This window comes from Bufo gargarizans, chromosome 2 (assembly GCF_014858855.1).
Source record: "Bufo gargarizans isolate SCDJY-AF-19 chromosome 2, ASM1485885v1, whole genome shotgun sequence".
Lineage (NCBI taxonomy): Eukaryota > Metazoa > Chordata > Amphibia > Anura > Bufonidae > Bufo > Bufo gargarizans.
The window spans coordinates 90,389,064-90,413,619 of NC_058081.1; the positions used below are offsets into that span (position 1 = coordinate 90,389,064).

At 41.8% G+C, this 24,556-nt stretch overlaps 1 protein-coding gene across 1 annotated transcript in view; it reads right to left on the minus strand.

Annotated features, from left to right (window-relative positions):
• Nucleotides 1–23,920, minus strand: part of LOC122929513 (pyroglutamylated RF-amide peptide receptor-like) — a 312,149-nt gene extending 288,229 nt beyond the window's left edge. The window contains exon 1 of the mRNA XM_044283116.1: nt 23,557–23,920. Coding sequence (XP_044139051.1) covers nt 23,557–23,899 — 343 coding nt within the window. The 5' untranslated portion in view covers nt 23,900–23,920. The remainder of the gene's footprint in view (nt 1–23,556) is intronic.
• Nucleotides 23,921–24,556: the final 636 nt, after the last annotated feature.

Consider the following 24,556-nt stretch of genomic DNA (forward strand, 5'->3'; position numbering starts at 1 on the left):
TGGGCTTCCACTTGTTCCCCTGTGACATTTGGGAATGCTCTCAGTAGCGCGTCTACCAACGTGCGCTTGTACTCGCGCATCTTCCTATCACGCTCCAGTGCAGGAAGTAAGGTGGGCACATTGTCTTTGTAGCGTGGATCCAGCAGGGTGGCAACCCAGTAGTCCGCACAGGTTAAAATGTGGGCAACTCTGCTGTCGTTGCGCAGGCACTGCAGCATGTAGTCGCTCATGTGTGCCAGGCTGCCCAGGGGTAAGGACAAGCTGTCCTCTGTGGGAGGCGTATCGTCATCGTCCTGCCTTTCCCCCCAGCCACGCACCAGTGATGGACCCGAGCTGCGTTGGGTGCCACCCCGCTGTGACCATGCTTCATCCTCATCCTCCTCCACCTCCTCCTCATCCTCGTCCTCCTCGTCCTCCAGTAGTGGGCCCTGGCTGGCCACATTTGTACCTGGCCTCTGCTGTTGCCAAAAACCTCCCTCTGAGTCACTTCGAAGAGACTGGCCTGAAAGTGCTAAAAATGACCCCTCTTCCTCCTCCTCCTCCTCCTCCTCCTGGGCCACCTCCTCTTCCATCATCGCCCTAAGTGTTTTCTCAAGGAGACATAGAAGTGGTATTGTAACGCTGATAACGGTGTCATCGCCACTGGCCATGTTGGTGGAGTACTCGAAACAGCGCAACAGGGCACACAGGTCTCGCATGGAGGCCCAGTCATTGGTGGTGAAGTGGTGCTGTTCTGTAGTGCGACTGACCCGTGCGTGCTGCAGCTGAAACTCCACTATGGCCTGCTGCTGCTCGCACAGTCTGTCCAGCATGTGCAAGGTGGAGTTCCACCTGGTGGGCACGTCGCATATGAGGCGGTGAGCGGGAAGGCCGAAGTTACGCTGTAGCGCAGACAGGCGAGCAGCGGCAGGATGTGAACGCCGGAAGCGCGAACAGACGGCCCGCACTTTATGCAGCAGCTCTGACATGTCGGGGTAGTTGTGAATGAACTTCTGCACCACCAAATTCAGCACATGCGCCAAGCAAGGGATGTGCGTCAAATTGGCTAGTCCCAGAGCTGCAACGAGATTTCGCCCATTATCACACACCACCAGGCCGGGCTTGAGGCTCACCGGCAGCAACCACTCGTCGGTCTGTTGTTCAATACCCCGCCACAACTCCTGTGCGGTGTGGGGCCTGTCCCCCAAACATATGAGTTTCAGAATGGCCTGCTGACGTTTACCCCGGGCTGTGCTGAAGTTGGTGGTGAAGGTGTGTGGCTGACTGGATGAGCAGGTGGAAGAAGAGGAGGAGGAAGCCGAGAAGGAGGAGGTGGCAACAGGAGGCAAAGAATGTTGCCCTGCGATCCTTGGCGGCGGAAGGACGTGCGCCAAACAGCTCTCCGCCTGGGGCCCAGCTGCCACTACATTTACCCAGTGTGCAGTTAGGGAGATATAGCGTCCCATGGCCGTGCTTACTGGTCCACGTATCTGTGGTTAGGTGGACCTTGCTACAGATGGCGTTGCGCAGTGCACACTTGATTTTATCGGATACTTGGTTGTGCAGGGAAGGCACGGCTCTCTTGGAGAAGTAGTGCCGGCTGGGAACAACATACTGTGGGACAGCAAGCGACATGAGCTGTTTGAAGCTGTCTGTGTCCACCAGCCTAAATGACAGCATTTCATAGGCCAGTAGTTTAGAAATGCTGGCATTCAGGGCCAGGGATCGAGGGTGGCTAGGTGGGAATTTACGCTTTCTATCAAATGTTTGTGAGATGGAGAGCTGAACGCTGGCGTGTGACATGGTTGAGACGCTTGGTGACGGAGGTGGTGGTGGTGGTGTTGGTGGTACATCCCCTGTTTGCTGGGCGGCAGGTGCCAACGTTCCTCCAGAGGCGGAGGAAGAGGCCGAGGCGGCAGCAGCAGAATAGGCCGAGGCGGCAGCAGCAGAAGAGGTAGCAGGGGGAGCCTGAGTGACTTCCTTGGTTTTAAGGTGTTTACTCCACTGCAGTTCATGCTTTGCATGCAGGTGCCTGGTCATGCAGGTTGTGCTCAGGTTCAGAACGTTAATGCCTCGCTTCAGGCTCTGATGGCACAGCGTGCAAACCACTCGGGTCTTGTCGTCAGCACATTGTTTGAAGAAGTGCCATGCCAGGGAACTCCTTGAAGCTGCCTTTGGGGTGCTCGGTCCCAGATGGCGGCGGTCAGTAGCAGGCGGAGTCTCTTGGCGGCGGGTGTTCTGCTTTTGCCCACTGCTCCCTCTTTTGCTACGCTGTTGGCTCGGTCTCACCACTGCCTCTTCCTCCGAACTGTGAAAGTCAGTGGCACGACCTTCATTCCATGTGGGGTCTAGGACCTCATCGTCCCCTGCATCGTCTTCCACCCAGTCTTGATCCCTGACCTCCTGTTCAGTCTGCACACTGCAGAAAGACGCAGCAGTTGGCACCTGTGTTTCGTCATCATCAGAGACATGCTGAGGTGGTATTCCCATGTCCTCATCATCAGGAAACATAAGTGGTTGTGCGTCAGTGCATTCTATGTCTTTCACCGCTGGGGAAGGGCTAGGTGGATGCCCTTGGGAAACCCTGCCAGCGGAGTCTTCAAACAGCATAAGAGACTGCTGCATAACTTGAGGCTGAGACAGTTTCCCTGGTATGCATGGGGGTGATGTGACAGACTGATGGGGTTGGTTTTCAGGCGCCATCTGTGCGCTTTCTGCAGAAGACTGGGTGGGAGATAATGTGAACGTGCTGGATCCACTGTCGGCCACCCAATTGACTAATGCCTGTACCTGCTCAGGCCTTACCATCCTTAGAACGGCATTGGGCCCCACCATATATCGCTGTAAATTCTGGCGGCTACTGGGACCTGAGGTAGTTGGTACACTAGGACGTGTGGATGTGGCAGAACGGCCACGTCCTCTCCCAGCACCAGAGGGTCCACTAACACCACCACGACCATGTCCACGTCCGCGTCCCTTACTAGATGTTTTTCTCATTGTTATGGTTCACCACAACAACAAATATATTATTTGGCCCAATGTATTGTATTCAAATTCAGCGGGATATAAATTTGAGGCCTAGTATTTAGGCGCTGGGTGACCGGTATGGATTTAGTGACAGAATTAGACTTGGAAATGCACAGAAGCGTGTGTGTGAAGTTATTCTGAATGACCCTATGTGCACCTTGAATATTATATACCCTTTTTGGGATAGATTTCAAATAGCTCTGATATAGCAGGAACCACTAAATTATGAAATTGCTAAATTGGGAATTGTATTTCAACCCAGAACAAAAAATGTGCTTTGACGGACACTAAATATCTTGCCCAGCAACAACAGTACAGCGGTAACGAGAGATTTAGCAGGATATAAATTTGAGGCCTAGTATTTAGGCGCTGGGTGACAGGTATGGGTTTAGTGACAGAATTAGACTTGGAAATACACAGTAGAGGGTGTGTGTGAAGTTATTCTGAATGACCCTATGTGCACCTTGAATATTATATACCCTTTTTGGGATAGATTTCAAATAGCTCTGATATAGCAGGAACCACTAAATTATGAAATTGCTAAATTGGGAATTGTATTTCAACCCAGAACAAAAAATGTGCTTTGACGGACACTAAATATCTTTCCAAGCAACAACAGTACAGCGGTAACGAGAGATTTAGCAGGATATAAATTTGAGGCCTAGTATTTAGGCGCTGGGTGACAGGTATGGGTTTAGTGACAGAATTAGACTTGGAAATACACAGTAGCGGGTGTGTGTGAAGTTATTCTGAATGACCCAATGTGCACCTTGAATATTATATACCCTTTTAGGGATAGATTTCAAATAGCTCTGATATAGCAGAAACCACTAAATTATGAAATTGCTAAATTGGGAATTGTATTTCAACCCAGAACAAAAAATGTGCTTTGACGGACACTAAATAACTTTCCCAGCTACAACAGGACAGCGGTAACGAGAGATTTAGCAGGATATAAATTTGAGGCCTAGTATTTAGGCGCTGGGTGACAGGTATGGGTTTAGTGACAGAATTAGACTTGGAAATACACAGTAGCGGGTGTGTGTGAAGTTATTCTGAATGACCCAATGTGCACCTTGAATATTATATACCCTTTTAGGGATAGATTTCAAATAGCTCTGATATAGCAGAAACCACTAAATTATGAAATTGCTAAATTGGGAATTGTACTTCAACCCAGAACAAAAAATGTGCTTTGACGGACACTAAATAACTTTCCCAGCTACAACAGGACAGCGGTAACGAGAGATTTAGCAGGATATAAATTTGAGGCCTAGTATTTAGGCGCTGGGTGACAGGTATGGGTTTAGTGACAGAATTAGACTTGGAAATACACAGTAGCGGGTGTGTGTGAAGTTATTCTGAATGACCCAATGTGCACCTTGAATATTATATACCCTTTTAGGGATAGATTTCAAATAGCTCTGATATAGCAGAAACCACTAAATTATGAAATTGCTAAATTGGGAATTGTACTTCAACCCAGAACAAAAAATGTGCTTTGACGGACACTAAATAACTTTCCCAGCTACAACAGGACAGCGGTAACGAGAGATTTAGCAGGATATAAATTTGAGGCCTAGTATTTAGGCGCTGGGTGACAGGTATGGGTTTAGTGACAGAATTAGACTTGGAAATACACAGTAGCGGGTGTGTGTGAAGTTATTCTGAATGACCCAATGTGCACCTTGAATATTATATACCCTTTTAGGGATAGATTTCAAATAGCTCTGATATAGCAGAAACCACTAAATTATGAAATTGCTAAATTGGGAATTGTATTTCAACCCAGAACAAAAAATGTGCTTTGACGGACACTAAATAACTTTCCCAGCTACAACAGGACAGCGGTAACGAGAGATTTAGCAGGATATAAATTTGAGGCCTAGTATTTAGGCGCTGGGTGACAGGTATGGGTTTAGTGACAGAATTAGACTTGGAAATACACAGTAGCGGGTGTGTGTGAAGTTATTCTGAATGACCCAATGTGCACCTTGAATATTATATACCCTTTTAGGGATAGATTTCAAATAGCTCTGATATAGCAGAAACCACTAAATTATGAAATTGCTAAATTGGGAATTGTATTTCAACCCAGAACAAAAAATGTGCTTTGACGGACACTAAATAACTTTCCCAGCTACAACAGGACAGCGGTAACGAGAGATTTAGCAGGATATAAATTTGAGGCCTAGTATTTAGGCGCTGGGTGACAGGTATGGGTTTAGTGACAGAATTAGACTTGGAAATACACAGTAGCGGGTGTGTGTGAAGTTATTCTGAATGACCCAATGTGCACCTTGAATATTATATACCCTTTTAGGGATAGATTTCAAATAGCTCTGATATAGCAGAAACCACTAAATTATGAAATTGCTAAATTGGGAATTGTACTTCAACCCAGAACAAAAAATGTGCTTTGACGGACACTAAATAACTTTCCCAGCTACAACAGGACAGCGGTAACGAGAGATTTAGCAGGATATAAATTTGAGGCCTAGTATTTAGGCGCTGGGTGACAGGTATGGGTTTAGTGACAGAATTAGACTTGGAAATACACAGTAGCGGGTGTGTGTGAAGTTATTCTGAATGACCCAATGTGCACCTTGAATATTATATACCCTTTTAGGGATAGATTTCAAATAGCTCTGATATAGCAGAAACCACTAAATTATGAAATTGCTAAATTGGGAATTGTACTTCAACCCAGAACAAAAAATGTGCTTTGACGGACACTAAATAACTTTCCCAGCTACAACAGGACAGCGGTAACGAGAGATTTAGCAGGATATAAATTTGAGGCCTAGTATTTAGGCGCTGGGTGACAGGTATGGGTTTAGTGACAGAATTAGACTTGGAAATACACAGTAGCGGGTGTGTGTGAAGTTATTCTGAATGACCCAATGTGCACCTTGAATATTATATACCCTTTTAGGGATAGATTTCAAATAGCTCTGATATAGCAGAAACCACTAAATTATGAAATTGCTAAATTGGGAATTGTATTTCAACCCAGAACAAAAAATGTGCTTTGACGGACACTAAATAACTTTCCCAGCTACAACAGGACAGCGGTAACGAGAGATTTAGCAGGATATAAATTTGAGGCCTAGTATTTAGGCGCTGGGTGACAGGTATGGGTTTAGTGACAGAATTAGACTTGGAAATACACAGTAGCGGGTGTGTGTGAAGTTATTCTGAATGACCCAATGTGCACCTTGAATATTATATACCCTTTTAGGGATAGATTTCAAATAGCTCTGATATAGCAGAAACCACTAAATTATGAAATTGCTAAATTGGGAATTGTATTTCAACCCAGAACAAAAAATGTGCTTTGACGGACACTAAATAACTTTCCCAGCTACAACAGGACAGCGGTAACGAGAGATTTAGCAGGATATAAATTTGAGGCCTAGTATTTAGGCGCTGGGTGACAGGTATGGGTTTAGTGACAGAATTAGACTTGGAAATACACAGTAGCGGGTGTGTGTGAAGTTATTCTGAATGACCCAATGTGCACCTTGAATATTATATACCCTTTTAGGGATAGATTTCAAATAGCTCTGATATAGCAGAAACCACTAAATTATGAAATTGCTAAATTGGGAATTGTACTTCAACCCAGAACAAAAAATGTGCTTTGACGGACACTAAATAACTTTCCCAGCTACAACAGGACAGCGGTAACGAGAGATTTAGCAGGATATAAATTTGAGGCCTAGTATTTAGGCGCTGGGTGACAGGTATGGGTTTAGTGACAGAATTAGACTTGGAAATACACAGTAGCGGGTGTGTGTGAAGTTATTCTGAATGACCCAATGTGCACCTTGAATATTATATACCCTTTTAGGGATAGATTTCAAATAGCTCTGATATAGCAGAAACCACTAAATTATGAAATTGCTAAATTGGGAATTGTACTTCAACCCAGAACAAAAAATGTGCTTTGACGGACACTAAATAACTTTCCCAGCTACAACAGGACAGCGGTAACGAGAGATTTAGCAGGATATAAATTTGAGGCCTAGTATTTAGGCGCTGGGTGACAGGTATGGGTTTAGTGACAGAATTAGACTTGGAAATACACAGTAGCGGGTGTGTGTGAAGTTATTCTGAATGACCCAATGTGCACCTTGAATATTATATACCCTTTTAGGGATAGATTTCAAATAGCTCTGATATAGCAGAAACCACTAAATTATGAAATTGCTAAATTGGGAATTGTATTTCAACCCAGAACAAAAAATGTGCTTTGACGGACACTAAATAACTTTCCCAGCTACAACAGGACAGCGGTAACGAGAGATTTAGCAGGATATAAATTTGAGGCCTAGTATTTAGGCGCTGGGTGACAGGTATGGGTTTAGTGACAGAATTAGACTTGGAAATACACAGTAGCGGGTGTGTGTGAAGTTATTCTGAATGACCCAATGTGCACCTTGAATATTATATACCCTTTTAGGGATAGATTTCAAATAGCTCTGATATAGCAGAAACCACTAAATTATGAAATTGCTAAATTGGGAATTGTATTTCAACCCAGAACAAAAAATGTGCTTTGACGGACACTAAATAACTTTCCCAGCTACAACAGGACAGCGGTAACGAGAGATTTAGCAGGATATAAATTTGAGGCCTAGTATTTAGGCGCTGGGTGACAGGTATGGGTTTAGTGACAGAATTAGACTTGGAAATACACAGTAGCGGGTGTGTGTGAAGTTATTCTGAATGACCCAATGTGCACCTTGAATATTATATACCCTTTTAGGGATAGATTTCAAATAGCTCTGATATAGCAGAAACCACTAAATTATGAAATTGCTAAATTGGGAATTGTACTTCAACCCAGAACAAAAAATGTGCTTTGACGGACACTAAATAACTTTCCCAGCTACAACAGGACAGCGGTAACGAGAGATTTAGCAGGATATAAATTTGAGGCCTAGTATTTAGGCGCTGGGTGACAGGTATGGGTTTAGTGACAGAATTAGACTTGGAAATACACAGTAGCGGGTGTGTGTGAAGTTATTCTGAATGACCCAATGTGCACCTTGAATATTATATACCCTTTTAGGGATAGATTTCAAATAGCTCTGATATAGCAGAAACCACTAAATTATGAAATTGCTAAATTGGGAATTGTACTTCAACCCAGAACAAAAAATGTGCTTTGACGGACACTAAATAACTTTCCCAGCTACAACAGGACAGCGGTAACGAGAGATTTAGCAGGATATAAATTTGAGGCCTAGTATTTAGGCGCTGGGTGACAGGTATGGGTTTAGTGACAGAATTAGACTTGAAAATACACAGTAGCGGGTGTGTGTGAAGTTATTCTGAATGACCCAATGTGCACCTTGAATATTATATACCCTTTTAGGGATAGATTTCAAATAGCTCTGATATAGCAGAAACCACTAAATTATGAAATTGCTAAATTGGGAATTGTACTTCAACCCAGAACAAAAAATGTGCTTTGACGGACACTAAATAACTTTCCCAGCTACAACAGGACAGCGGTAACGAGAGATTTAGCGGGATATAAATTTGAGGCCTAGTATTTAGGCGCTGGGTGACCGGTATGGATTTAGTGACAGAATTAGACTGGGATATGGCCAAAAAATAACCACACTATTGCTGGTTAAATGCACTTGGTGACGGGCGCAGCTTGCCCCTGATGTAGTATATGGCCAAAAAATGAACAGACTATTGCTGGTTAAATGCACTTGGTGTCACAGCTTGACCAACCACACTACTGAGGGTTAAATGCACTTGGTGACGGGCGCAGCTTGCCCCTGATGTAGTATATGGCCAAAAAATAAACAGACTATTGCTGGTTAAATGCACTTGGTGTGACAGCTTCACCCTGATGTAGGCTTTAGCCAGAAAACAACCACACCATTGAGGGTTAAATGCACTTGGTGACAGGCGCAGCTTGCCCCTGATTTTGTATATGGCCAAAAAATGAACAGACTATTGCTGGTTAAATGCACTTGGTGTGACAGCTTCACCCTGATGTAGGCTTTAGCCAAAAAACAACCACACCATTGAGGGTTAAATGCACTTGGTGACAGGCGCAGCTTGCCCCTGATTTTGTATATGGCCAAAAAATGAACAGACTATTGCTGGTTAAATGCACTTGGTGTGACAGCTTCACCCTGATGTAGGCTTTAGCCAAAAAACAACCACACCATTGAGGGTTAAATGCACTTGGTGACAGGCGCAGCTTGCCCCTGATTTTGTATATGGCCAAAAAATGAACAGACTATTGCTGGTTAAATGCACTTGGTGTGACAGCTTCACCCTGATGTAGGCTTTAGCCAAAAAACAACCACACCATTGAGGGTTAAATGCACTTGGTGACAGGCGCAGCTTGCCCCTGATTTTGTATATGGCCAAAAAATGAACAGACTATTGCTGGTTAAATGCACTTGGTGTGACAGCTTCACCCTGATGTAGGCTTTAGCCAAAAAACAACCACACCATTGAGGGTTAAATGCACTTGGTCGCAGCTTGTGCTGGCGCACCACAAGACACAAAATGGCCGCCGATCACCCCAGAAAAATGTGACTGACAAACGGTCTGGGCAGCCTAAAAACAGTGAGCAATTGAGGATCAGCAGCTCAATGATCCACAGCTGCAGATCGATCAGTTAATCAAGTCCTTTGGAGGAGTTAATCTGCCTAATCTCGCCCTACTGTCGCAGCCGCAACCTCTCCCTACGCTAATCAGAGCAGAGTGACGGGCGGCGCTATGTGACTCCAGCTTAAATAGAGGCTGGGTCACATGGTGCTCTGGCCAATCACAGCCATGCCAATAGTAGGCATGGCTGTGATGGCCTCTTGGGGCAAGTAGTATGACGCTTGTTGATTGGCTGCTTTGCAGCCTTTCAAAAAGCGCCAAGAAAGCGTCACAAAAGCGCCAAGAAAGCGACGAACACCGAACCCGAACCCGGACTTTTACGAAAATGTCCGGGTTCGGGTCCGTGTCACGGACACCCCAAAATTCGGTACGAACCCGAACTATACAGTTCGAGTTCGCTCATCCCTATATGTGAACCCTTGCTTTCTAACAATAACTGCAACTTCACATTTCCGGTAATTGTTGATTAGCCCTGAACATCAGTTTGGAAGAATTTAAGCCCATTCCTCTGTACACGACAGCTTCAACTGTCATCCTGCCATGCACACCATTGGTGATTACTGTCCTCCTGATGGTGGAATCATGAACATTAAATTAGCTAATGTGAGAACTGCATTTACGATAGGTTACCTTGGATTACTTTGTGACCCCGAACACTATTACACACCCTGCTCTTGGCATGAACTTTTGGGTCAACTCCTAGGTAGGGTATTAATGGTTTTAAATTTCCTCCATTGGTAGACAGTCTGATCTGACTGTGGATTGGTGGAGTCCAAACTCTTTAGAGATGGCTTTGTAACCTTTTTACATCCTAGTGAGCATCAACAACTCTTCTTCTGAGATCCCTAGAAACCTCCTTTGTTCATGCAATGATACACTTCCATAAACGTGTTGTGAAGTTCAGCCTTTCATAGATCCCTGTTCTTTAACTCAAACAGGTCACCCCTCACACCTGATTGTCATCCCATCACAGACAAAGTCTAATATTTTTGACTAAATTTTTTGATTTGGTTATCTTTATCTGCTTCTAAGACTTGTGTGAAAAGCTGTTTTAGTTCAAATTCATGCAGAAATATTCTGAAGAGTTCACAAACTTCAAAAGCACCACTGCGACTGATAAACCAATATTGAGCAGCAGTTTTTGTCCAGCCAAATCCAGCACTAGTGCCAGAAACAGGCCGGATGCAGAGTGGGTCCCATTACAGTCAATGGGCTCTGGCCGAGAAAAGTAATATGCCGGATACGATGAACTCCGACGGGCTGTTCCTCTAATGGAAAAATTTACTTTAATATAATATTTAAAGTTCAGTCAGTGACCTTTGGCAGCAGTGTACATTAGTATTGGAGTATTATAGCACACATTGCTATTACCTTTACATATATGGACACTAGTTTTTTCTTAGTCTTCATACAAAATTACAGGAAGAGGTCAACCCCTTCCCACATCCGCCATAGTACGGCGGATATCAGGTTTTTAAAGATCCAGAGCAGACACCCGGGGGTAATGTCAGCGATCGGCGGTAATGCCATCACTAACATTTAACTGCTTACATGTTATGAGCCAAAAACCCAGAAGCGAGCGCTTTCCGGGCGGGAACGCCTCCCCAGGGCTGAGATCAGGGAAGGCATCCCATAGCTGTAATAAGCCAGAGCCTGTACTAGGCTTCTAGGCTCATTACTTGTTTATTGCAATTCAGGCCAGCAAGTGGCAGCACTGAATAATAATATAGCGATCACTGTATAGGATAATGGATACAATTCCATTACTCTATACAAAAAGCAATCTAATGATTGCATGTTGGGGTCTACTTGGGGACCTAAGAAAAGTTTAAAAAAAGTAAAAAAATAAAAAAAATAACAACCTTTTCCCCAAAATAAAATTAAATAATGAAAAATATAATCATCATATGCATTGCGCATCCAAAAACGCCAATGCTATTAAAATATAAAACCTATCCCTTACAGTGAATGGCTTAATGGAAAAGAAAATCTAAATTGCAGATTCTCTGTTTTTTGATCAGTTCATCTAACCCAAAAATTGTAAAAAGTGATCAAAAAGTCCTACAAAATGGTATGAATAAAAACGACCGATTGTCCCACAATAAATGATCCCTCACACAGAAAAGTACACATAACTGTAAAAAAGTTATAGGGGTCAGAATATGACGATAAAAAGAAAAAATATATTGCTTCAACATTTTTTTTTTTTTTGTATTAAAATACAAGAAAAACTATGCAAATATGGTTTTGCCATAATCATGCTGATCTGGAGAATGAAGAGCACAAGTCAGTTTTACTGCATAGTGAACGCCATAAAGATAAAACCCAAAGCCCATTGCTGATGATGTCACCGCTCTCCGGCCAGTGTGATGACGTAAGCGCAAGTGAGATTTGGCGCAACGGCCTCTGCGCTAGAAAATGGATAAACTGATCAAATACGGAAACCACATGGATTTGTTTTGTGGAATAACAGAACGGGAGAGGAAATCAGAGAAAAAAAACCCCTCAGATATGGATCCGTGAAAAACAGATCGGAAAACAACGGTCATGTGCATGAGCCCCAATTCAGAGGGAATAATCATGTTCATTTAACACTGTTAAGTCTTTGTTGCTCTTCATTATTAAACAATACAAGTTCGGGGGTCTGGATCATTTTAAGGACACAGCCTTATTTCACCTTAAGGACCAGGCTATTTTTTGCAAATCTGAATTATGTCATTTTATGTGGTGATAACTTTAAAACGCTTTTACTAATCCAGGCCATTCTGAGATTGTTTTTTCGTCACATATTGTACTTCATGATACTGGTAAAATGGAATAAAAAAATCATTTTTATTTATAAAAAAAATACCAAATTTACAAAAATATTGGAAAAATGTGCAAATTTCCAAGTTTCAATTTCTCTACTTCTATAATACATAGTAATACCTCCAAAAATAGTTATTAGTTTACATTCCCCATATGTCTACTTCATGTTTGGAACATTTTGGGAATGCCATTTTATTTTTTGGGGACTTTACAAGGCTTAGAAGTTTAGATGCAAACTAAAACCCACTTTTTAGGGACCAGTTCAGGTGTGAAGTCACTTTGTGAGGCTTACATAATAGAAACAACCCAAAAGTGACCCCATTCTAGAAACTACAGCTCTCAAGGTATTCAAAACTGATTTTACAAACATAATTAATCATTTAGGTGTTCCCCAAGAGTTGATGGCAAATGGAGATAAAATTTCAGAATTTCAATTTTTTGCCAAATTTTCCATTTTAATCCATTTTTTCCACTAACAAAGCAAGGGTTAACAGCCAAACAAAACTCTATATTTATTGCCCTGACTCTGCGGTTTACAGAAACACCCGATATGTGGTCATACACCACTGTACGGCCCCACGTCAGGGCATAGAGGGAAAAGAGCGCTGTGTGGTTTTTGGAAGGCAGATTTTGCTGGACTGGTTTATTTACACCATGTCCCATTTGAAGCCCCCTGATGCACCCCTAGAGTAGAAACTCCAAAAACGTGACCCCATTTTGGAAACTACGGGATAAGGTGGCAGTTTTTTTGGTATTATTTTAAGTTACATATGATTTTTGGTTGCTCTATATTACACTTTTTGTGAAGCAAAGTAACAGAAAATAGAAATTCTGAAATGTCATCTCCATTTTCCATTGACTCTTGTGGAACACTTAAAGGGTTAACAAAGTTTGTAAAATCAGTTTTAAATACCTTGAAGGGTGTAGTTTCTTAAATGGGGTCACTTTTTTGAGTTTCTACTCTAGGGGTGCATCAGGGAGGGTTTCAAATGGGACATGGTGTAAAAAAAAAAAAAAAACAGTCCAGCCAAATCTGCCTTCTAAAATCCATATGGCATTCCTTTCCTTCTACGCCCTGCCGTGTGCCTGTATAGCAGTTTACGACCACATATGGGGTGTTTCTGTAAACTAAAGAATCAGGGCAATAAATGTTGAGTTTTTTTGGGCTGTTAACCCTTGCTTTGTTACTGGAAAAAATTGATTAAAATGTAAAATTTGCCCAAAAATACCTGTTTTGGCACCGTTTTTATTTTTTATTTTTTACAACGTTCATCTGACAGATTAGATCATGTGCTATTTTTATAGATCAGGTTGTTACGGATGCAGGGATACCTAATATGTTTACTTGTTTAAATTTAAGTTTTACACAATAATATCATTTTTGAAACAAAAAAATCACTTTAGTGTCTCCATAGTCTGAGAGCCATTTTTTTTATTTTTTGGGCGATTGTCTTAGTTAGGGTCTCATTTTTTGCAGAATGAGATGACTGTTTTAATGGTATGATTTTGGGGTGCATATACGTTTTTTATCGCTTGATATTACACTTTTTGTGATGTAAGGTGACACAATTATGGCTTTTTTACACCATTTTTATTTTTTATTTTGATGTTGTTCACCTGAGGGGTTAGATCATGTGATACTTTTATATAGAAGGTTCTTACGGACACAGCAATACCTAATATGTGTACCTTTTTTTATTTATTAAGGTTTTACACAATAATATCATTTTTAAAACAAAAAAAAAAACTTGTTTTAGTGTCTCCATAGTCTGAGAGCCATATTTTTTTTATTTTTTGGGCCATTGTCTCATGTAGGGGCTCATTTTTTGCGGGATGATTTGAATGGTACTATTTTGGCGTACATACGACTTTTTTAATCACTTTTAATACCTTTTTTGGGAAGTAAGGTGGGCAAAATTTTTAATTCATCATAGTTTTTATCTTTTATGGCGTTCACCGTGCGGGGAATGTAACATGACCTTTTATAGATCAGGTTGTTACGGACGCAGTGATATATAACATGTGTAGGGAATTTTATTTTTTAATCAGGGAAAAATGTTTTTTTTTTTTATTTAACTTTTTTCCCTTTTTTTAAAAATTTTATATACAGACCCACCTGGTTCTTGAAGATCCAGTGGGTCTAATATCTGTATAATACTGTACAGTACACTATATAGTGTACTGCACTGTATTTTACTTACACTTTGAACAGATCTCTGCCTTTAGCACAGGTCTGTTCAGCACCATGGACAGCAGGATGCCTGAGAAGCCGTCCTGTTGCCACGGGAACCTTCCCCGTCTGCCAGACTGGGGAAGGCACAGCAACCCCCCGATCAGAGAGGGAGGGAGCTCCCTCCCTGTTAACCTCTTCTATGCAGCGGTCCCTAAGGACCGCGGCATGGAAGGGGTTAAAACGGCTGACATCTGCACAGAATCAGAGTGTCAGCAGATTTTCCGGTATTGAGATCCGTCATAGGGTTTCAATACAGGAAAAAATGGCTTCCGTTTTGTCCCCATTCATTGTCAATGGGGACAAATGTAACTGAACAGAACGGAGTGCTCCAAAATGCATTAGTTCCCGTTTGGTTGCGTTCTCATACTGGAGAGCAAACCGGGTGACACTAGGGCGGCTCGTCCCCATCGCAGCCTGCCATTGGCTGCTTCCCACCCCTCCCCCGGACACCAGATGTTTTCATCCTTGAACGGGGAGAAGCAGCAGTGCCTGTGCGGGGACCAGGAGCGACACTGGTTCCGGGGAGCAAGGTAAGTATATTGTGTGTGAGGGGCCTGGGCATATGGGGGGGGGGGCATTTCAGGTATCGGATAACCCCTTTAAATACCATAGGGAGTCTAATAATACACTGGACAGATTAGGGTGTGCAGGCAAAAGAAGACAGCATGTGCCCTACAGGCAGACTAAGGTGCTGCAGACAGGTGGCGCATTCCCTATGGTGCAGATGCACAGAGCCACATAGAGCACGCTTCCCCAAACCTTCACCTCAGCGGCACCAGGATGATAAAGGCCAAATTAGCCGAAACGTCACGTCTTGTCCAGCTGCACTTTCAATAAATACTCAAGACCTTGCAACTACACTGCTGGAGTATTATTTCTATTGGCATGTAGGTAGCAGCCAGTAAGGAGTGGATGGAGCAGTTCTGCTCTTACAGACATGCCTTCCATGAAGGATCAGGGAGGCACTGACAGGCATGGACTGGCTGAGCACTGCAACGAGAGATGGGGTAAGTGTTCTGGCATCACAAGTTATAGGTTTCCATGAAGTAGTACAAATTAAAATAAACCGGTCACCCCAAATTCTCTCTCTTGTTGACTTCACGTAGCTGCATCTACATGTCTGTGTACTGGAAGCTTGGACGTTGTATGCTGTATACAACTGAAATATGTAGGAGGTCAAGTAGCAAATGAGATTTTCCTGCCCTGAAGCACTTGAATGCTCTCATTCAGTCTCAGTGAAATGATTGATCGTCATGTTCTGATGAATCTCCAGCTACCTGAAGTTCTGGAGGCCATATGCAGTTGGTTATTAGGGATTTAGACAAGCTACAATAATACTAACTAGAAAATGTACAAGATGATAGAATCAGGGATATAGATAGTCACCATGGGCAGAGGTATGATGGCTTTGGCCTCAGCATTTAGCTACAGGTCTGAAGCAGCAAACTGAATCCTTACCCCTAGGAGAGGGAAACCATAGGTAGTACGCTGAATGTAACGAGTGCTAGAGACAGCTAATGAACCCGAAATCATACTGTGGTATAAAAGTGATGATCACACATTGCATTACTGCTGTGGCATGTTCAATCAGGTCTTACTTTAAAGTTTTAAAGAGCACTTCTAATTATAAAAAAAAGTAACCAGTATTATGAGTTTTACATTTACATTACTTTTGAATATATATTTCATTAACCTCCTGCGGCCGGTGCTTGACACAACGTAGAAAGTGAAGAAATGGAGAGCACGTGCTATGTGTCTAATGTTCTTCTTTGGTAATAGCAGCTGTACAACATGAAAGTCTATGAAAGTCCAAAAGACAGAGGGCATGATCTATGGCTATTCCTGCAGCCTCTACAAACCACGGGAAGTCTGTGCTGCCACGTCTTTAAAAGAAAAAATGTCAAATTAAACCTGTGGCATATTGAAGGATGTATAAAGTGTGCACTTTAGATAATTTAGCTAAATTGCTAGGAAGAAACTGAATATTTTCTTTGTGGAATCCATTAGAGGATTGAATAGCTTGCAGTCCCCAATTATAATGAATATAATTTGCTTAAAAGTGCTTCCTGAACTTGTACTGATAACATATAGGTTATGAATGCAGAATCAGACTACACAGAGTTTGTTTGTAGTCTGTAACCATGGAGATATATAGGTCTGCTGAAGACCTTTATACCAAAGGTAGATTTTTCATTTTATTTTTGACGTTACTTCATTTTTCATTCATGGATAATACTCCATCCAGATTGACTACTGCAACACCCTGCTGTACTTTGTGACCTGCTGATAAACAGTCTAATACTTCCCTAATATAGCATTAACTCTGGTGCATAGCTTACTCTCCTCCTTCCCATTCCTCTACACGAAAGTATTTTTCTTCCGTTTCTGTTCCGTTTTTTTTAACAGGTCTGTCTACGGAACCATTGATTTTAATGGGGCTTGAAAAAAAAAAAAGCATGTACGTTCCGCAAAAGAATAGAACATGTGCTATTCTTGTCTATTTAGCGGACAAGCACAGGCATTGTTACAATGGATTCGCAAAAATATGGATGCAACACGGACGTCACATGGATGTCATCCATTATTTTTTTTTTTGCATATCTGTGTTTTGCGGACTGCAAAACACATACGGTCGCGTGCATGAGCCCTAAATGTCAGCCCCCTTTATCAGTCCATCCACTGGTTGCCCATCTATTAGGAAATCTAATTCTGTAATTAACAGACAACATCCCTCAGGCTCTGCCAATTATAAATTAGTCTTTCCTACTTTAATCCCTTTAAGACCTTGCCATTTTCCATTTTTGCATTTTCATTTTTACCCCTTGCATTCCCAGAGCCATAACTTTTTTCTTCTTACATTCACATAGCGATGTGAGGGCTTATTTTTTGCCCTTCTTTCTCTGGCTCTGTCCAATTACACAGATACCACAATTATATAGTTTTAATTGTGTCTTAATACTGAAAAAAATATTTTTTTTCTTTTCCGTTCTATATTCTGAACCGTATAACTTTTTTTTTATCATTATGTCTAACAAGCTGTGTAGGGGCTCATTTTTGTGGGATGATCTGTAGTTTTTATTGATACCATGTCTGAATGTAATTTTTTTATTAGATTTTTTTGGGGAGAGGAAAAAATGGCTAATCCACCATTTAGATTTTTTTTTTCTATTACTCGAACAGAGTACAGTTCGCTGTATGGAATATATATTTTTATATCTTAATATTACAGGCATTGTGAGGTGCAATGATGCATTTTTTCTTTTTTTGCTGGTTTATTTTGTATTCTTGGGAAAGAGGGGTGATTTGAATTTTTATATTTTTTAATATTTTAAAGCCTTTTTCTATTTAATTTTTATTTATTTTAAATAAAAAAGGGGCTAACAAAATGTGATTCTCAGATTGCCATTTCTATTTATTTATAGAAAATTCAGTATAATGCAATGTAGTGCTGCAACTTACAGTCCTACATTGGTCTATATCTGTGAAAGGCCTGATAGTATCAAGCAGGCTCTGTCCTTTTACAATATTCTGCAACTTCGCACAGCCTCTGAAGAGGAGTGGACCAACATTCCACTGGCCATAATCAACAACCTGATCAATTTTATGTGACGGAGATGTGTTGCACTGCGTGAGGCCAGTAAGGCAAAACTGTACACATTTCAGAGTGGTCTTTTATTGTAGGCAGTCTAAAGCACACCTGTGCAAAATTAATGCTGTCTAATCAGCACCTTGATATGCCACACCTGTGAGGTGGGATGGATTATCTCGGCAAAGTGCTAACTAACACAGATTCATGAACAATATTTGAGAGTAATGGGTCTTTTGTGTATGTAGAAAATGCTTCAGATCTTTGAGTTCAGCTCATGCAAAATGGGAGCAAAACCGAAAGTGTTGCATTTATATTTTTGTTCAGTGTATTATATTACCCTGTAGAAAACACGAACAATTGCTTGGGTGCTTAGTACGGGCTAGCCTGCGGTGCAACACAGCAGTTTACAATCTTCTCGTGCTCTATAGTATTCCCCCTCCCATAACTAGTTCGGTAGCACGTGCCTGAGTATTACGCCTGAGTAAAACTCTGAACTGGATTGAGTTTGTGGGGGTGTCTATCAGCTCTCAAATGTGCAATTTCCCTTTAAGTAATGGAGTCCTTGTAGTAACAGTAGCAACACTTTAGGCATAACACAAAGCAGAGACCCTGACTAGCTAACTACAGGCCTAGTCTCAGTCTCTAGGTGCCAACACTGCAGTGAGGGACCCGGGTATGCTCTTTATCCGCTGATAACTCTGAACCGAACAACCAATCTCTCCAGCAAACATGAGGTCTCGCAGGGTATGCAGCTTTGTTCCTCAGCTCTTATCAGCCTTGCTGGAAACAATCCTCCTTTCCCTGGACAGGATCTGGGTCTTGGACAACGATAAGCTTCACTCAGCTGCAGCTGTGGTCACTGGGGGGTCCCCTCACTCCTGGATCCAGATCATCTGCTCACACACAGTTCCTCCGACTCAGCTAGCTTCTAAGATGGAAGCTGCTTCTTCTAGCAAGTTCTCAAACCCCACCTTCTTTGAATATTCAAATATCTGCAGTCTATTAGCTGTGTTTAAGAAACAGCGGCATCTTGTGGCCAAACGGCAGAATATCAGTCCTGACTCCTGATCATTTAACTTAATCCACACACCAACAGTGTTCAAACAATGAGAGCTGTTTCTCAATCTCACACATCCACAGAATCCAAACTCATGTTCATTACATTTTTATTTTATTTATTCTCATTTTTTAAAAGGCATTTGTCAGCAGGTTTGACCACAGTTATCTGCATTAGGCAGGGGCTGGGAAGATGAGGACAAACCTTTTGTGGAGCTTTTATTATAAGGACTAGTGAGAATATGAAGTTTTATTCTGCTCCTTAAGTGCACTGGATGCAAAGCTTTATTGTGAATTGCTCTCTGTAAACTGAGCTGCTGAACAAAAAAGAGGGGAGGAAATGTGTGTACGTATGATTAAAGTGAATTAAGCCCTTCCTGCCGTGGTCAGGGCAGGAATGCGTTAATTCACAGTCTGCAAGCTTGCAGTTAATGGATAAAGTCATGCTGCTGTAGGCAAAAGGTTAACAATTGTTTTGCTGCTTTTAGAACCTACCAGCAGCACCTCTGTGGTATATGTCAACTTGATATGTAGGAGCCTGACAGTTAATGAGAGCAGTGTCTCTAGACCAGTGGTGGCAAACTTATGGCGCGGGTGCCAGAGGCGGCACCCGTACCCTGGAAAAAGTCTATGGTGTACCGATATGCCTTAGACTTTTCCTGCCATACATGAGTGCAGGGCGCACTATGAACAGCACAGGCAGAGCACTGAATGTACTGTAGGTATGCTATTATCGCTAAATGATAAAGTACATGGAGGATATACTATATTGGACTATAGTATTTAGGTTAAATTGCCGTGTTGGCACTTTGTGATAAATAAGTGGGTTTTCGGTTACATTGAAACTAAACCTTTCTGGGGGGGAAGTAGGTTAAATAAATCTAGAAAGAGTGGTTTATTAACAAATTGGGTCAATCATTAACTGGTATGAAGTAGAACTGGCTTAGTTGCTCATAGCAACCAATCAGATTCCACCTTTCATTTTCCAAAGAAGCTGTCCGAAATAAAAGGTGGAATATGATAGGTTGCTATGGGCAACTAAGCCAGTTCTACTTTGCCCCCAAAAATATCTAGAAGTTAATTACTGAGTTATTCTGTTGCCGCCTAAAGCTATGGTGGACAAGGCTGACCCATGCCCATGGAGTCTTTATGGCGGAACATGGAGTTCCTATGGTGTGCTTGCTGTGTGGTGTAAGGTACTTTATAATGGAACTATATGCCATCAGTGTGAAAACAAAAGCACACATTTGCCTCTGTACTTACAGTATGGCTCCTTAGTACCATTTCTAAATTGAATTCTTGAACTCAGGGTATATGGGTAAGTAAGGGGCAGGGTTTGTTTAAATAGGACCTGTCACTGTTCCAGACATCATCTTGTCCATGTAATAACAATTGTGGATCATCTTACTCTTATTGCGCTATGTTGTGTCATCCCTCTGTTATTTCTACTAGAAGTTTATGAATAAATTGCCAGCAGCAGATACAGATGGGTGTTACCAACTGGGGACGTGTTCCTGCACAGTCTGATACCGGCAGCACCGATTGGACAGAGTCAGACACACCCACTACTGGTAACAGCCAGCAGTACCTTTACTGCAGACTGCTGCCAATTTATTTGTAAACTTTTAACAGGAATAATACAGGAATGGCACATAGAGTCATAAGAAAAGATGCTCCAGAATTGTTATTAAATGGGGAATGCAAGTAGTGACTAGAACAGTTGTATCTGAAATGATGACAGGTACTCTAAGTAGCTCTGTCCTTAAAGGGGTTTTCATAAACTAATATTTCTCACCTTTCCACAGTATAGTTGACAAATGCCTGACTGGCAGGACCAAAATGATCACTAAAACGGGGGTCCTGAGACCCCTATTCCTCCACATTGAAGTGAGAAGGAGTTTGAATGGAATGACAGTCAGGCATGTTTGGTGCGGTTTCATTACAGTCTATGTGACTGACGGCCGAGTACAGCAATGCTATGGAGAGGCACAGTTCCATCTGATCTCCGGGGGTCAAAATCAACGGCATGCGCTAGTAATAGTAATACTAAACGGTACATAACTGCTGCCGGTGACCAACGGGTTTACATCTGATATATAAGACTACCATCATACATTTCTGATTATTAACTCAGACTTGTCAGCCATACCAAAGACAAGGAGATTTATGATAGATAACCAGAGACAAACCGTGTGTCCGGAAATCCCCAAACTGTAGCCAAGCATTTCTCATCAATGCAGAGGTTACATATCATAAGGACAGGGCCTCTGTAGACATGGACTGTAGTCCTACTATGAGAACTGTCTTCCTGATTGAATCTTTATGTCTTGTGTACCCCGTACCCTAATGTGCTTTGTTTCTGGATATTCCATAGGTGCCTATAGGAGAGCTGATCTCTGTCATGGGTTGAGAGAAGCATGCAGATGGAAAGGATCAATGAACGGCATTAAACTTAAATCCAGGTTGTGAGAGGGTTAATGAACATCCAGGGGAGGAGAAGAAGGGGGCGATCTGGAGGCAGATAGCGGACCTGTCATTGTGCTTGCTGTGCAGGTGCTGCTGGCCTGACATGAGGCCAGAAAGAGCTTCATATACTATTATCTTTCCAGGATAACGTCGGTGCACTTAATTAATTCTGCAAGAGCCTTTGGATTATGTCAATATGGAATGACAAGGAGGAGACAGAACAGAAGCTGCTTCAGACATGGACGGGGTCATACAAAGGAAATATGTCTCATCTGTGACTGACAACTGGATGACTTGAATTACAAGACAATATACATGAATATTATCTATCTATCTTATTTATCATCTATCCATCTCTATATCTATCTATCCATCTATCTATTCATCTATCATCTGCCTATTATCTATCTCAAATCTATCTATTTATTTATCTCATATCTATCTATTTATTTATCTACCATCTGTCTATCTATCTATCTCATATCTATCTATGTATCATCATCAGTCTATCTATCATCGGTCTATTATCTATCTATCTATCTATCTATCTATCTATCTATCTATCAGTCTATTATCTATCTCATATCTATCTATCTATCTATCTATCTATCTATCTATTTATTTATCTACCATCTGTCTATTATCTATCTCATATCTATCTATCTATCTATCTATCTATCTATCTATCTCATATCTATCTATTTATCTATCTGTCATCATCAGTCTATCATCGGTCTATTATCTATCATTGGTCTATTATCTATCTATCAGTCTATTATCGATCTACTTATCGTCTATCTATCTGTCTCCTATTATCTATCTTTCTTTCATCAGTCTATCTATCTATCGATCTATCTATCTATCATCTATTATCTATCTATTTCTTATCTATCTCCTATCTATCTCTTATCTATCTATCTATCTATCTATCTATCTGTCTCCTCGGACTGTCACTGAACCCATCTATCTCCATATGCCTGTCTCTCTAGCCAGCAATCTCATTGATACCTATACATCCATGTATCTGCACAACACAACAAAAAGTTTCGCCTCCTGTACCACTTTTGGGTTATCAACTGCACTAAACCAGCATTGCTCCACGTGAGTCCCATCATTCACTTATTCCAGGTACATCTGAATTAGAAATTCCTCATGTACCAAACTGGGACTATCCTACCAGAGATGACACATGGGATCTCTAGACATATTGTTGTCTCATGTCAGGAGTGAGAGAAGTGAGACAAATGCCGAGGAATGAGCAATGCTGTAGTTATCTATGTATTGATAAAGAGGTTCTGCAGCAGCTGATGTTTTGACTCAAGATTTTCCTATGTGTATACACAAGATAACCGAGGATTTCATCCTCATGTTCTTATTTTCCAATGCTTTTCAAAGTATGCATGCCATCTACATCTACATACAGGGCACCACTACTTTTAGTGACTTTTCAGTGAAAGTCTGTCTTCAGGAGGGTTTAATTACTGAAATATGATGTCCTATGCTTTTACAGTTGAACAAGAATCTGCATAATCCATGTAAACAAGAGAACATTTTGCTCGTCATTGTGTAGGTTGAGTCTAGCAGAGCATTACATTGTGTCTGTATCTATACAATGCATGCATGGGGGGAGGGGGCTGTATGTAAAATGCTATACAATAGAATATAATTGCTCACTGAGTCGCTGACCATTTATGAGCACATTTCTGGAAACTGCAGATCTGGTTGATAGGACTTTATTGGTAAAACATCTTACCTCCCAGCCATTCAGATGAGATGTTCTGCAGCAAAGTGAAAGGGATGCAAAAGAAAGTTACCAACAAGTCACTGCATGCCAGGGAACAGATAAAGATGTTTGTAGCTGTCCTCATTGCCTTCTTCCTGATGATAATATAGACCACAAGACTGTTGCCAAACAGTGCCAGGACAAAGATGATAACATACAGGATCAGAAAGACCACCTTGGCATTGTGAGGCAGCTCTGGTATATAAACTAAGGGTTTAAGACCATAAGCTGCAATAAACTCCAGCCTGCTCATATTATGTTCTTTCAACAACTGACTGAAGGCTTCAGGAGTGATGTTGAGTCTTCTGTCCATGGTGCTGAAGTTTCCTGAAGAAGCCAACTCTGGACAATGAGAAGAACCCACCTGCTCAACAAAGAAGTCTCACATGGTGGTTCCTGAACCCATGTGACCAAAGTATAGATCCACAGCAGTAAATACTTCAAAAGTTTCAATGGCATAGTAACATTTCATCTCCAGTCATCAGTTTGAAAGCTGTCAGCACTCCAAATGGTCCATAAAGAAGGCATCTTCTTTATAGACCTCTTCCAATGGTCTGGCTGAGCTTACACTTTTCCATAGTGATGGTTTGCATGTCTCAGTCTTGCCTCCTGCTCCTTCTCTGGAAATTTATAGTGTGTCCTCCTCCTACTCTTCTGTCTTGCAACAGCCCCTGATATGACGCCTGCTCTGGTCTGTACTCGGCTCCTCGTGAAGGCTGTCTGCTTACTGCATTGCTGCTTACAGTGCAAGACACAATAGAATTCTATTTGCTGGCAGCATAATTGCGAGTCAGTAATCAGAAGCGTTGCTCTTCACGCTGGACGCCTTGAGTAAACATATTTTCATGTATGTGTGACTGAAAAAGCAAGAGTGAGCTTAGCAAGATGAAGATGAAAGAGAACTGGAATGAGTTTGGACTTCATATGTTATGGCAGAAATCACATACAGTATAATCCCTGGATACTGGTA